Here is a 15,211-nt window from a genome sequence, read left to right as displayed (position 1 = left end):
CTCCGTCCCTGAACCTCTGGCTATGTTTTCTGGTTTATGGCTTCCCCTTTGCATATTGTAAGTGAATGTTTAATAAAAAAAAAAACAGAACCCAGTTAAAAATAAAATAAATAAATAATAAAAAAAAAAATTCTGTATTTTACGGGACGGGTGGCAACCCTAGTCTGACCTGCAGCACAAACCGTAACGTTAGCATCCTCAATGGAAACCGCCGCCGCCGATTCTCCGTCTTCAAGTTCATCCCCAGGATTTTCTTGTTCCTGAGGCTCTGTGACCACGAGTGTTGTGTCTGCACCTTCACAGTCTCGTTTCTCGTTTCAGGATGTGATTCAGAACGTGGACGTTTAGAGAGCAAAAACGATCCATTTTGGTGTAACGTTATTTTACTTTGCTAAAACTCGCTATCAAAAACAAGCTGAAATGAGTTAAGGTCAGAGGTTTGCGGGCGCCGAGCCCATTGGCCAAAGAAGATCACCTGTTTGGGCCTCATGTTATTTTAGACTAATATATATATAATTTTAAATTATTATTTAATTACTATTTTAAAAACATGAAAAAGAATATTCAAACATGACATTAAAATATAAATATAAAAAAATTACAGACATTTCTTGAGGGTGCTGGGCAGGTGCTATGGCTATTATAGGGGGAGCTGCAGCACCACCTAGCCCCCCCGCCGCCACTGGCTATTACGCAACTTCTGAAAGAGTAGCCTACTGAATCTCCTGATCAAAACAGAAGAAGTAGAAACAAGTGGGAAAAAAAGCATTGCATGTTGTAGTCATTGAAAAATAACTTTTTATTCAAAATGTTGAAACTTACCCACATTCGAGTGTTGATAAAAATGCATGAAGCTAGAATAAAACTTTTTTCTTTTTTTTCTTTTTTTTAAAGATGCCTGTTCTTTCTTTTGATAGGCATATATTGCATGTTCAGATATTCACAAAACAATACTGGGTCCATGAAAAGTTTGTGAAAATAAACAAAAATGCTGGTGGTGGCTGGGAACTTTTCTTCATTTTTTAATGGCGAGGAAAGAGTTAAATATTTATGAAACCAATAAAGCCCCACGCAATACAGTCAGCTCAGTTCTCACATGTACTTTGAAGAGGACAAAGTAAAACATAAAGGTAGGTTGCTTTTAATTCCTTACTGAAGCTGGACTTTTGGGAATCTTGGAATTTAACAAAGTGAATGTTGAATGGTTACATGTTTCCACATGTAACCTGGTGGTACTATTCCTACTATAACAACATGTAGCAACTTGTTATACAAGTGCAAGTCTCTCTCTTTTAAGCTTAGAACCACAAACGTACATGTCTACTTTTAGCATAAATTACAAGACATTTTAAATATGGTTACATAAAACTCCTTTTTCCACATGCGGTTGTGTAACAACATTAATCCCACAGGAACTGTTTGGATTTCTGGACCTTGTCCAAAGACCAAGACTTCCTGAAGCTCAAATTGCAGCCGACGTAAACAAACGTGTCCTGCAGCAGTCGAAAAGAAACTTTTACTTTCATATTCAGAGTTCTCTCAGATGGACACAGTCTTCTGATTTTCTTCATTCTGCACTGTTGCTGTCAAAGGTAAGAATATTTAGCAGAAAATATGCAGAAATCAAAATGCAAGAAGAAAATATGCAGAAATCAAAATGCAAGAATTTGTTTTGCAAAACATGCAGATGTAATTTGATTTCAAAAGTGGTGTGCAATAATTCACAAAAATATATATATATTTTTAACATGCATGCAGTGTTGTTTTACATATATTGCTCTTGTACTCCAATACATTTTTTTGTGTTATATTTGAATTACTAGAGTTTTTGCTGTTGACTTCCTATGGCTAAGATATTTCTATAAGATGGTATTTTATCCTTGAAGAAAGTGTAGAACAGGAAAATATTCCCTGTTTTCATTGGTGAGTCATTTGGAAAGTGAAAACTTTTTTTCCTTAAAGGAACAGTTCAGTCAAAAGTAAAAGTTCTGTTATTGCTCGGCCATGAACCTGTATGATGTTAATGTTTCTGCTGGGCATGAAAATAAAATCATCACACAGCTCTTTTACATGAAAATAGTTCATAGTGACACCTTCTGTAAAGCTTTTTGTCTGCACTATTCTTTTAAGAACAAAACAAAACATGAACAGAACCCTTCCCCTTCCAGGGCAGTGTATTCAGTGAAATAATCCATTTCATTTTGTTTCAGGATTTACAAGATGTCTGCAAATCACAGTAATGGGACCAATACAGACTATGATTATGTCATTCTAGAACTTCAAAGTGTAGACAATACAAGCAGTAAGCAGTACCAACATGAGATCAGGATGACCTACTTCATTTCATATTGTATTGTTCTCATCCTTGGTGTCACCCTCAACTTCATCGTCATTGTCATCAGCTGCCGGAAATACAAGAGTTTTCAGAAGGTTGCCATTTGGATTATGGCGTTGGCTGTAACACATTTAGTCTCCTGTACATCAGTTGTGTTTCAGCTTCTGTATGCTTACAATAACTTTGAATGGAATTACGGAAGTGCGAGCTGCAAGCTGTCATCCTATATCACCTACGGCAGTATGTTCTTCACGGCAACCATGCTGAGTCTCTGGAGCATTAAACCTATTATTTTAAAGATCATGTGCTCAAAAAAGAGCAATAATTGTAACATCATTCTGATTTCACTCTCTTGGACCATTGCAGCGGTCTTGGCATGTCCTTCGCTGTTTTCCAGAGAGGTCCGATATCTTCAGTGTATTGATGACTATGACTTTGATGATTCCAAAACAACTCAAGACGGGGCTATAAAGCTGAAGGCTGTCGTTGTCATGCGATTTCTCCTCGGGCTAGTTGTGCCAGCTTTGGTAATGTTTCTCAGCTGCTGTGTGACATCATCTCACACAAAAGAAAAATCTTGCAGGAAGCAGGCACAGATCATCTGTGCTATAAAGATTGCCTACTTTGTTTGCTGGGGCCCTCAAATCTTCTTAACTATGCTTCAAGCCACTGTAAGCGACAGCCTGGGTACAAATATGTCAGAATATGGACTTCCAGCAGCTACTGTACTAGCCGCAATCCATCTCTTTACCAGTCCACTCATCTATATGTTACTGGGATGCAGTTTTAAAATGAAGTGGATGGAGCATGACCCAGATCACAATGATAATAGGGTGTGTAAGGAGGGAAATGAGGCTCTTGCATTGAGGCTCTTGAGAGGGAAATGAGGCATCTTGAAGCAGTAGAAAAATAAAGTAACTCTAAAATACAAAAGCAAGGATTGCAAAATATACTGTCTACAAAAATCAGGTTCTATATATTGAAACTGAAAAGTGGACTGTTTCTTGTAACTGTAATCCGAACTCTGGAATGTCAAAACCAAGATTCTTCTTAAAATTAGCCTTGTATGGTCTAATTTAAATGCCACAGTCAGTACCGTCGCAAGGGTGCGACGCACCCAAGGGTGCGATGCACCAGGGCCTCGCGCAATAGTAAAGTGACATCTGACTTGATGATGTAAAGCCAATAGTTAAAGTTCATGTTTTTGTCCTTCAAAATACTATAATAGTTTAAAAAAAACAGCTAAAAATGTGTATAGTGATGCTTTATTATCCAGCTTGTTAAAAATGTATTATGCAGTAACTTGCAATAGCCTATGGAAACATAGTCCTTTCAAATTCTGATTTTGGCCGCCTCTAAAATTGGTCAAACCAGTACCATCGCAAGGGCTGTGTCTAGTGTGCGACTGCTCAGGGCCTCGCGCTTCACCAGGGCCTCGCGCAAAAGTAAAGTGACAGCTGACTTGATGATGTAAAGCAAATAGTTAAAGTTCATGTTTTTGTCCTTCAAAATACTATAATAGTTAAAAAAACATATCTAAAAATGTGTATCGTGAGGCTTTAATATCCAGCTTGTTAAAAATGTATTATGCAGTAACTTGCAATAGCCTATTTCTCTGTGCGTGAGACAGTGATTCATGCGCATGTCAGTCAGTGCCGCATCGCACGTCAAGTTCATAGAGCTTTATTCACAGTCCATTCAAATTCAGATTTTGGCCGAAATGGGTCAAAATATAGATATTACCTAAGAAGTTAAAGTAAATAGGCCTACGCTAGAAATGCACGCTCATTCAAGGATGTGCATTTATTGCATGGACGGAGAAAGCGCGGAAGCCTGCATTTAATCTGAAATGTTTTTTATTTAACACCATTAAAGTTAAATAAGCGTAGCATAACTATTACTCACTATTCGGAGCAAATAAATCCACATATTAAATATCCACATAAACAACAAATTGTTCGTCACTAGGGACTCGCACCCCCCTTGCGACAGGCCTGGCCACAGTTAAATGCTTCATTTGTTGAAGAACAACAACAAGTATACACTTACATGACTATTCTCTTATTGGTCTCATTCATTCTTACCAATCAAATCATTGCTAGAATAAGCATTGCTACGGAACACTATTAACCCAGTATATATTTCCTATTGTATACATGAATCAAGTTTATATAGCAACCTTTTGGCCATTGTTTTTCTGTGGAGGTTTTTTTATATTAATGGTGCATTTTAATATTGTTGCTGTGTTGTCATACTTTGTTTCTTTTATATTCAAATGTAACTATGTATAAACTTTGTATATCTAAACATGTTTATGGTGTAATGAATATAATACAAATGAATATATTATTATATCTTATGTTGTTTTTCAAATGAGGAAGCGAGAATATAGTTATCCAGAATAATAATGGGATACTAAATGTGCATCGGGACTCATTTATATGAAACATAAGCAGATTGATTTTGCACAAGAGTAGATTTAAATCTGATTACAGAGGATTTCATTCATGTGTTACATGAATGAGGCCCATGATGCAAGAAGCAGACACAGTTATACACACACTGTCACCTTGCAGTTGCTCTAAACGTGCATGGAATACAAAGTGTTTTAAAGCATTCAATATAGTGACAATTCATGTGGTAATCATCATAGCACTTCATAGCTTCTTTAATATATATATATTTATTAAATACCTATATGTAACATTTACATTATAGCTAGCTAGCATTAAAAAAAAAATACATTTGCTGAATAATTGCATTGCAAAAAGTGGGTTATGAATGTTGACATTTGCACCATGTGTTCTGCGGTGAGCACAACATTGCAAAAAGTGGGTTATGAATGTTGACATTTGCACCATGTGTTCTGCGGTGAGCACAACATTTCAAGAATGAACTTCTTTACTTCTATTATTAGGTTGTGTTTTGGGCAAAGTGTAATAACCACTATGGGACACTATGTTAAGCCAAACTTTTTGCTTGTCTTTTATCACGAATTGCAGTTCAGGGCAGAATAGAAATCGCTCCGAGGGGTAGGGTGGGGATGGGGGGTTATAAATCACTTTGAGGCCTCTGCTAGCTCCCTTGCATACAGTGTACAGGGGTACACTGATAGAACAGGGGTGTCCAACCCTGCTCCTGGAGGGCTGCCATCCTGCTGAGTTTAGCTCCAACCCTGATCAAACACACATGAAAAAAAATCTAACCAAAGTCTTCAGGATTACTTAGTATATGTTGTATTATAAATACAACAATTATACATACTGTATCATATATGATTGATTAGGGATGGAGCAAAACCCTGCATGACAGTGGAGTGAACCTCATTTGATTTTGTGAAGCTCAACAAACTTTTGCTGCACATCAGAACTATATTCTTTGGTTTAACACATTGTGATGAAAGATTAGGCAAGGCACATTTATTTATACAGCACATTTCGTACACAGTAGTAATTCAAAGTGCTTTACACAGAAAAGGAATTAAAATATTCATAAGAAATAAAAATATAACCTGAATCACCCCTATCTGAAGTGGAAGAATATGGAGAGTCAGGTTCGCGATTTTACTGCTTCTTGAAATATTTGTCAGGTAACTGTGCTTAAACAGTCCCTTGCAGACGAATTCCTGGACTAACTCCAGGGATAACTTTAAAAAATATTTGTCAGGTAACTGTGTTTAAACAGCAACACATCTATCCATCAGAGCGGATCTAAATAGATCTTTCTCACATTGGAGGGACTTCTTTTTAAAGAACCCACAGTGACACGGGTGTCACAAACACTGGTGATTATCTGGAAAGGTCTTTTTAAAGCAATATCCCTAAATTTCAACTCAGGAAGTCCCTAAGTAACATATAAGGAACACCCAGGTTCAGTCATGTGACGATTTGTGCATTTTTTGTTGCCATGGCAACATTTCCAAAATGGTGGTCTGTCTGGTTAGCACATGTTGCAGTGTGAGCAATTTTTTAATACACTTGTTTTTGTTACTAAAGGTATGTTTCAACCCATGCAACAATTCTAACATTTTAATAACTTATCATAGATTACACTTAACCTGATTTTAATACATTTCTTAAACAAATTGATATAAAACAAGTTACGAAAATATTGTGGTGACATATATGTCACATCGGGCTGTTAACCTTAAAACAGTTGGTGGAATTTTGATGTTATGTATTTGTCATATTAAGAAAAATATTAATGAGCTACTCAATTAATTTAGCAGATTCAATATTTTTTTTAGTGTTATATATTTTCTCTATGTTTTATATAAAATCTGGGACTATTAAACAGCACTGTTTAATATAATTGAAATATTGATTGGTATTGATCTGCGCATGATCTGCACCAAATGTCAGGAAATCATGCATACTTGGGAAAATGACAAAATGACAGCCTCGGGCTAGTTGTGCCAGCTTTGGTAATGTTTCTCAGCTGCTGTGTGACATCATCTCACACAAAATAAAAATCTTGCAGGAAGCAGGTACAGATCATCTGTGCTATAAAGATTGCCTACTTTGTTTGCTGGGGCCCTCAAATCTTCTTAACTATGCTTCAAGCCAAAGACGTAATGACAAAATGACAAAATGTTTTCAGACTCTACTAGCATGTCTACATTTCACTGACAACAATGATTCTTAAAATCAGCAAGCAGGGGATAAGTGTTGGAAGATCCGTCTATGGCTTGATATGTTTTGTTAATAATGTTTTTATAATATGCATAATTTTGATAAATGTTGTGGAAAAGAAAAGAAACAGAAAAAAAACTGCTATTTAGCAAAAAAATTATTAATTTTTTTTTTTAACTGAGAAATAAATGCCCAATGTGACATATATGTAACATAAAAAATGTATCATAAATGCTTAATGTCACATATGTGTAACATTACAGATCTTTCACAAGGAGGGGTTGTATTTCAAAAACAACTGCAGAAACATGTTACAAGTGGTCCATTAACCCTTTAAGATCTAAGGGTATTTTTACAATTAATTTTCCGCCTGGTGTTATGTACTAAAAAAGCTTGTAAAACATCAACCCTGTTGTGCACAGACAATTGACACACCTCTTTTTTTTCAAGACAAGTTGCTCTGTCAGTATATTTGTGTTGCATTGATGTCACCTGAATATAAAATAAGTTATGGGACCATAAAGACAAATGAAAACATAAAACGGAAATTGAATCACTCAAATATTTATTGAAAACACACACAAATAAATAAAAGCTAAGCATATTTCCTCTGGAAAACAGTTTGTTCAAGTCTTTGGAGTCCTGGAACTCAGGAATAAACATGATAACTTATACAGAACCAAAACTATTTACATTTTTCCAAAAAAAGTCCAGGCGCTTTTGGCCTCTTTGGATTTTGGATATTTACTGGTGCCAAGCCTCAAAACAGTTCCTATCAGGAACTTCTCCTCAAACTTTTTCCTCAAACTTTCTCCACAAAACTACTAAAAACTGCAGCGCCTCTCTCTCTCTCTCTATCCTCAACACTAGCCGTGCGGCTCTATCTCTCCACAATAACAGCTGTGGTTCATGCGTAATGACGCACACCAACCCACGTTGACGGATCAGCCGGTCATTGGTCAAACCCTCATCCAAAATGGCAGCTAGCATCGCGCTAGCGGCAAAAATGACAGAAAATGTATAAATTATGGACATCAAGTGGATATATCTTGGATGTAAGCGTTTTGATTTATTGCTGAACAACTCCAAAAAGATGCACATGTTCCAGGCTGGATAGAAAACCTTCTGTAAAGGCTACAAAGACACCAAAGACACCCCCGTGATGGCTAGCTCGTTAGCTTTCTGCTGGAAAAAACGGTAAGAAAATCGATAAAAGTTTCATGAAATAATATAGATATTTATCGGAGGTGCCGTGTGACGTCGTGGGCGATGCCGTCGGGCTCTGTTTTATATGCCCCATAATTTTCCTATAAGGATACATTGGTCCGGATTCTTATGGGTTAAAAATGTTCTGTTAAAAAAGATTAAAGGAATTTGGCCTTTGTGTTTCCTCATATTTATACTCCTCAATTCATGGATGGACAATTTCATGCTCCTAGTCACCCTGGTGTGCTAAAAAAAATAATTATGAATAGGAATATACTTCAGAGATATTTTACTCATAAGAATTTCTAGGGGTGCCAATAATTGTGGCCAAAATGCATTGGAGAAAAACACATGGGGTTACTTGACTTTAACCCTGTTCCCTGATAAAGCGGAATGAGATGCTGCATGAAGTATGCATATGGGAAACCATGGGCATCACTAGGCCCTTTTTAGGGGGGCTACAGCCCCCCCTAAATTTCTGCCCAGCCCCCCTAAACAAATGTGTGATTAACCTTTCAAACATATGAAACTGGCGGGAGGCTTCGGCTTCATTCCGTCTTTCAATCAGCGTGTTCTTCGATCCGTATTGGCGTCGAACAAAGCACATGTCAGAAGCAGAGGTGTGTGCGTTCATCTGAGCCTCATTGGTCTGTCACCGCTCGTCAATGTCAACATATTTGAGAAAACCAATCAAATCAGAGTAGGCGGGCTTTATGTACGCAAAGAAGCAGCTGCTTCTGTAAGTCAGAAATGATAAACAAATGACAAAAATATTCAGGCAAATTAAAAAACTTTTGTCTAATTTTGCCCTTTTTAATTGAAATAGGCCTATGTAATGTCATTTATAACATAATTAACAAACAAAAAATATTAACAAAGCCGTTCTTCAAATTAGGCATATCATATTAGGCATGAGACTAATAGGAATGAATGTGTGCATATTGAACATTTATATAATTCAATTTGTAGCATTCAATAAATAAAAAAGCTCAGCTTTTTTCAGCCTGTATTGGGCATAAGATTAGTAATGAATGTCTGCAAAATTTGAATTAATTTAATAAAATTAGTTACCTAGCTTTCCTGGTAGCCTTCAAAATGATTCATAAAACATAAATATATAAATATCAGTTAAACATATGTTTACTGTCTTCACTGACGAAAATGGAAAAACTTTATCAGTCATATCTGCCCACTGACATGGTTTTCAAGTTATTGTTATCAAATTTTTTGCCGTTCAGAACATTTTAAAATGCACATGTAGATCACGGAAATCAACATTTTCTCGGGAGATCAAGGAAGCCCCCGAATCCCCCTAAATATACCTCACATTTGGGATCTCAGTGATTATAAACCTGCCTACATTGTATGATTAAGGGATATTCAATATGGTAATGCAGAATAAGGCATTAATATATGAAGTAATAATAAACAGCCAATATCCTAATATGCATACTAATATGTAGTGATAGACCGATATATCGGCCAGCCGATATATCGGGCTGATATTTGCGATTTTTACGTGTATCGGCATCGGCCGATACAAGGCTGCTGCGTTGGCCGATATTTCTTTCCCTGCATTGTTTACAGACAGGCGTCCACAGGGCAGCTCTCACCGTCTTCAAACTGTCTTGCTCTCCCTCCCTCGTGCATATTAATCAAAATTAATTGAGAATTGACACAATGGTAAAAGGTCGAAAGAATGAAGTTTCATGTGGAGCATTGGGAGATTTTTTCCTGAACCGCTGGTGTTGCTCTACAAGAGATTAAGTTAAGTGCACCTATAACCATTAAATGACTAGTTTGTAAATAGTTTTAAAATTAAGTATAGTACAGTCAGCATACACTTTATTATGCTGTTTGCTTGTTGATACTGTGTGCAATAGTGTAATTATTTTTTTTATGCTTAAATATTTATTTTCAGAATTTATTTTCACCACTGAACTCTTTTTTTTTTCTTGTTCTACATCACCTATTTTTACTATTTGTTAAATATAGTTTTTTTTAGTTCAATAAATGTTCCTTTTTTAAATTGTAAATTTTAAATTGTTATCATCATGATCATTGTGTCATTTTTATGATGTAAATTGAGGGAGCAAAAGCAGTATCGGCTCAAGAAAATCGGCAGCCCGTATCGGTCATCGGCTAAGGCTGATGAAAAAAAATCGGTATCGGCATCGGCACAAAAAAATCCACATCGGTCGATCCCTACTAATATGATACTAGTTAATAGTGAGAATTGGACCCTAAACTAAAGTGTTACCATTTTTTTTTTCATACCCTCACTTGGGGGCTGAGCCCCCCTAAAATGAAAATCCTACAATTGCCTCTGTGGGAAACGTCTTTATCGTGGCCAGCTGTGAATAGTGTGTTTATGATGAGATGAGAATTGTATGCATGGACTTTTCTAACTCTGCGGGATACGGTGAATAAGCTAAAGTCCCAAAAAGTCGGCGTGTTCCTTTCAGTCAATCTCATGTCAATCTTGACTACCTATAGAGTAGTATTGCATCCTTCATATCTCCGAAAAGTCTTTAGTTTTATTATATTTATAAAAGAAAGACACGCTGTACCAAGTCTTTCTCAAACCATTGAGATCAATCAGATTTAGCCATACATATATGATCCAGAATCAGATCTAGAGGCTGAAATTTAACAGGAGAAGCAGCAACGATGACTACTGCTAGACGTCTCTATGGTATATACTGTAACTTATATACTTGCTTAGCGGCTTGTCATGCTCGCAAGTTTTACAACATTTTTGTGTATTTACTCATGGTTTATGAGGACATCATTTGGTTTAGTGTTTAGCAAATGGCTTTGCATGTCAGACTGGTGCATGTTTACATCGAAAAACAATGGAATAGTAGCACATTTGAATGAACGAATCGATAGCTAACAACACAAAGACATTTGAAGCAGTTTTACTCACCGCCTGCTTCCAACATACGACCGTGAACCTTAAAGGGTTAGTTCACCCAAAAATGAAAATTCTGTCATTAATTACTTACCGTCATGTCGTTCGACACCCATAAGACCTCCGTTCATCTTCGGAACACAAATGAAGATATTTTAGTTGAAATCCGATGGCTCAGAAAGGCCTCCATTGGCACAATGTACTTTACACTCTCAAGATCCATAAAAGGTACCAAAGACGTCGTTACAAAGTCCATCTCACTACAGTGGTTATACAATAATTTTATGAATCGACGAGAATAGTTTTTGTGCGTCAAGTCCGAGCTCGAAGCCCTCCCCCGGACAGCACGCCAAATATGCATTTAAATGTAAGTGTGAACTCGTGAAACGCACAAAAACTATCCTCGTCGACTGGGAATCCAAGTCTTTAACAGTGTAAAAAGCTCAGTATGCATGAAACAGCAACCCCCCCCAGTGCAGTGGTCTGTCGGGTACAGAGCCTTAACGCATGGTGCTCGGCCGCTCGCTCCCTCTAATGATATGCAGTGCCCCACCTCAGAGCGAGGGATCCGTCATGTATGGAGCACAAAGCCACTCAGTCAGTCGCACAATATAAGCAGCCCCCTGTCTCAAAGCGGCGGTCTGTCCTATATAAATGCTGCTTGTGTGAGGAAGTGTGCTGCGTATGCTACTGCTGGTGCTGCGCTATTCTTTCCCTTGGCCATAAAGATCAATGTGCAGTGCCTCTGCTCACACTGATAGCTAATACATATGCAAACTGATGCATTCACAACACTTTCTTCTGTGTTTTATTATTTCTAAGGCGCTCCACAGTCTGCATTTTATTAGTCCAGCATTGCTCGACAGTGTGTTGTAGGACGGTGTTCAAGACGCTGTCTTGGTCCTCTACCAGCTAGATGTCTGGTGTTTCAACTAGGTCTGGTACCCGGCCGAAGTGTACCAGACGTAGGTGTGCATTTGTAAAAATGCATTTGTTTATAATGAGAAAAACGTTTTCATTCATTTAACACCATTTTAACTGGTGATAATAACCATAATTTAATATTACATTTATTAAATAATTTTTTTATACTGTGATGCTGTGAAACTGATGCTGTCATATCGTGAAAATCTCATTCTATTACTGTTACGATTACGAACTGCTCTGAGACTCAAAGGTTAAGGATCCAAATGTAGCTTTATTGAAGGGTAATCCACAATCTTAGTCAAAAACAGGCAAAAGGTCATACACAGGCATTCAGTCCAATCAGGCAAGCAAAACAGGAGAGACAGGATAAAAGGGTAATCCAAGACCAAGAGACATGCAACCAGGGAAGAACGCTCAGAAATGCAGTGAAACACTAAACAATACTTCGCAATGAATGACTGAGATAACCAGGCTTATATAGGGTGAAGTGAACAGGGAAATGAGACACAGGTGTAAACAGTGAGTGCTAATGAGTCCGGGCAAAGGATAATGGGTAATGTAGTCTATGATAGAATGACAGTCCGGGTTGGAGTGCCCTCTGTTGGTGATCACGGGCACTCACACTGGTGAATTGTGAAAATTACAACCCTACACGGGAGAGTCCCCCACCCCCGCTGTTAAAGCTACACTGTGTGATATTTCCCTCCATCTAGCGGTGAAAAGGTATATGACCATCCAGTGAATATTAGTTTCTTTTCCTCTCAATTCCGATTTTGTTTTAACTCCTACAGTGGCCGATTTAGTCCAAGATTAACATGGCTTCCAGTTCGACCTCGTCCACATTCGACACGGTGCCATCGAGTGTTAAAACGCGAAAGGCAAAGCTTGAATTTACGGGTATGTCCCTCTTTGGCTAATGTACTTTCAAGATGGAGGGGGAACATGGCGACCGGCATTCGAACCCCTCACCCGTATGTATTTTCAATGGCATATTATAAACTTACGAGAATACTTTATTACTTGAAAGAAGTAAATATACATTAATGAGCACATATATTTTTGAAAGAACTAAGTGTTTTTAGCTAAGAATAAACTAAAAAATTTACACAGTGTAGCTTTAAAAAAAGTAACTCAGTAAATTTTACTCTGAGTACATTTTAAATGAAATACTTTTTACTTTTACCTGAGTAGATTTTTAGACTGGCAATTTTACTTGTACTTAAGTAAAATTGCAGTAATAGTACTTTTACTTGAGTAGAATATTTTGTTACTCTTTCCACCTCTGGTAAATGAACAGGATGCCACACAGTATGCCTAACGGGATATAAATAAAGAGCTAAAGTTAGCCATTGCTCAATGATGGTCTTAACAGTTAATATCTTTGACCATTTTAACCCTCTCTTGAAATTTGGATATTTGTAATACTGTCAGATAATCTATCTATCTATCTATCTATCTATCTATCTATCTATCTATCTATCTATCTATCTATCTATCTATCTATCTATCTATCTATCTATCTATCTATCTATCTATCTATCTATCTATCTATCTATCTATCTATCTATCTATCTATCTATCTATCTATCTATCTATCTATCTACCTACCTACCTACCTACCTACCTACCTACCTACCTACCTACCTACCTACCTACCTACCTACCTACCTACCTACCTACCTACCTACCTACCTACCATCCATCCATCCATCCATCCATCCATCCATCCATCCATCCATCCATCCATCCATCCATCCATCCATCCATCCATCCATCCATCCATCCATCCATCCATCACATAATTCATTAAATCCATACTTACTGATACCAAAATGTTTTCTTCCCAAAATAATGTCACTTTCCTGGTGAGGGTGAGCTGTCTCACATCAGCCCCGCAGCTCCTCCTCAACCTTCCCTCTGTGACGTGGATTCACCTAGGGCCTTCCGGCATTCGGCTCCTCCTGGACGGAGGTAACCCCTGGCTCCCCCTCCAGCCGCTGATCCCATCACTCCACCTCGGTCCGTTGTCCAGACTCCTCTGCCTTGGCTCCTTCCTCCCTTGGCTCCACCTGGGATCATTGGACTTTCGGCTCCACTGGGCTCCCTCGATCCTTTGGCTCCACTCCGGTCGGACGTCGCCTTGGACGCGCCACAGACTTGCCACATGTCCCCACCCCTACGGCTCTGTCTGGCTCCGCCCTCTTTCCAGCTCCATCTCGGCCCTCAGTAGGTCCGACTCCACCTCAACCCTCCAGTACAGTGGTTTCACCTCAAAGGGGTCTTCGCTACGGCTACGTTGTGGCCCCCAGGATCAGCGGTGTCACCTCGTTCCATCTGCTCGCCATCTTCGCCAAGGGCTGCACCACCTTCGGCTTCGGCTTCATCTCCATCTCCATCTCCATTGTCCATCCCCATGGTTTCATTGAGGGCTTCTCCGACTTTTCTGCCTCCTCTCGCGACGTTGCCGTGGGCCTCCTTCCTGGCTGGACTCTATGTCATCATCCTATGCTTCTGACTCCTCCATGGCTCCTCCCTCCCTTCCTCCACTTCCCCATGAACTGTTTTGCTGCCCTTGACTGTTTTCGTTCCTCTACTGTTCCTTGTCGTCTTCCAGAGCCTCCCTCCTCAGGACTGTTACATGCTCTGTTTAGGGCTTAGTGTCATTGTGTTTTATTTCTGTTTCATTGTGTTTTAGTTCTGTTCCATTGTGTTTTAGTTCTGTTTATTATGTGACCTAGTTTTCTACTGTGTTCCCTTGATTAATGATTCCGTTCACTTGTTGTTCTATTAATTATCTCATTTAGTCTGTGTACTGTGTATATATACTACCTGTTTTGTTCAGTTCTTTGTCCGGTCTCGTCTTTGTGTAGTGGATGTGTTTCTCCCATTATTCTGTGGATTATTGAATTAAAGACTGTTTCAGTGAATTCTTCATCTTTGTAAGCTTACTTAAATACTACAACCTGTGACAACTATTTAAATGAAATTATTATTTATGTCTGTGACCTCTGGGCTGTGACCTTCTACTCACCCTAACTCTTACCCATAGCTCAGCGTCAGATAACATCACTGAATTACGTCTGATCACTGTAGACGGCCAAAGCTTTGAGTTTGTTTGCCTATTCTCCAGAAGAACAAAATCAAGAAGTGAAAATAGGGGATCTTGTTGATGAGGAAAACAAAAACAGTTTTGGAAGT

General features: G+C 38.3%; 1 protein-coding gene across 2 annotated transcripts; it reads left to right on the top strand.

Moving 5' to 3' along the window:
* Positions 1–1,054: 1,054 nt before the first annotated feature.
* LOC307124691 (chemerin-like receptor 1) lies at positions 1,055–4,752 on the top strand. Of its 2 annotated transcripts, XR_013816288.1 has the most exons (3): positions 1,055–1,130; positions 1,413–1,592; positions 2,211–4,752. XR_013816288.1 is itself a non-coding variant. In XM_079814094.1 (2 exons), exon 2 carries the CDS (start codon positions 2,221–2,223, stop codon positions 3,220–3,222), a length of 1,002 nt encoding a protein of 333 aa, XP_079670220.1. In that variant the 5' UTR covers positions 1,413–1,592; positions 2,211–2,220; the 3' UTR covers positions 3,223–4,751. The 2 variants fall into 2 exon arrangements, 1 of the variants encoding a protein (XP_079670220.1); XM_079814094.1 differs by lacking the exon at positions 1,055–1,130 and having other exon boundaries at positions 2,211–4,751.
* The last annotated feature ends 10,459 nt before the right edge of the window (positions 4,753–15,211 follow it).

This window comes from Gobio gobio, assembly GCF_949357685.1.
Source record: "Gobio gobio genome assembly, chromosome: 4".
Classification (NCBI taxonomy): Eukaryota; Metazoa; Chordata; class Actinopteri; order Cypriniformes; family Gobionidae; genus Gobio; species Gobio gobio.
Note: the sequence above shows the minus strand (reverse complement) of the source record. Positions and strands in the feature narration are given on the sequence as shown.

Coding starts and splice junctions, on each gene's coding strand:
- LOC307124691 (XM_079814094.1), top strand. CDS start 2,221: ATGTCTGCAAATCACAGTAATGGGACCAATACAGACTATGATTATGTC.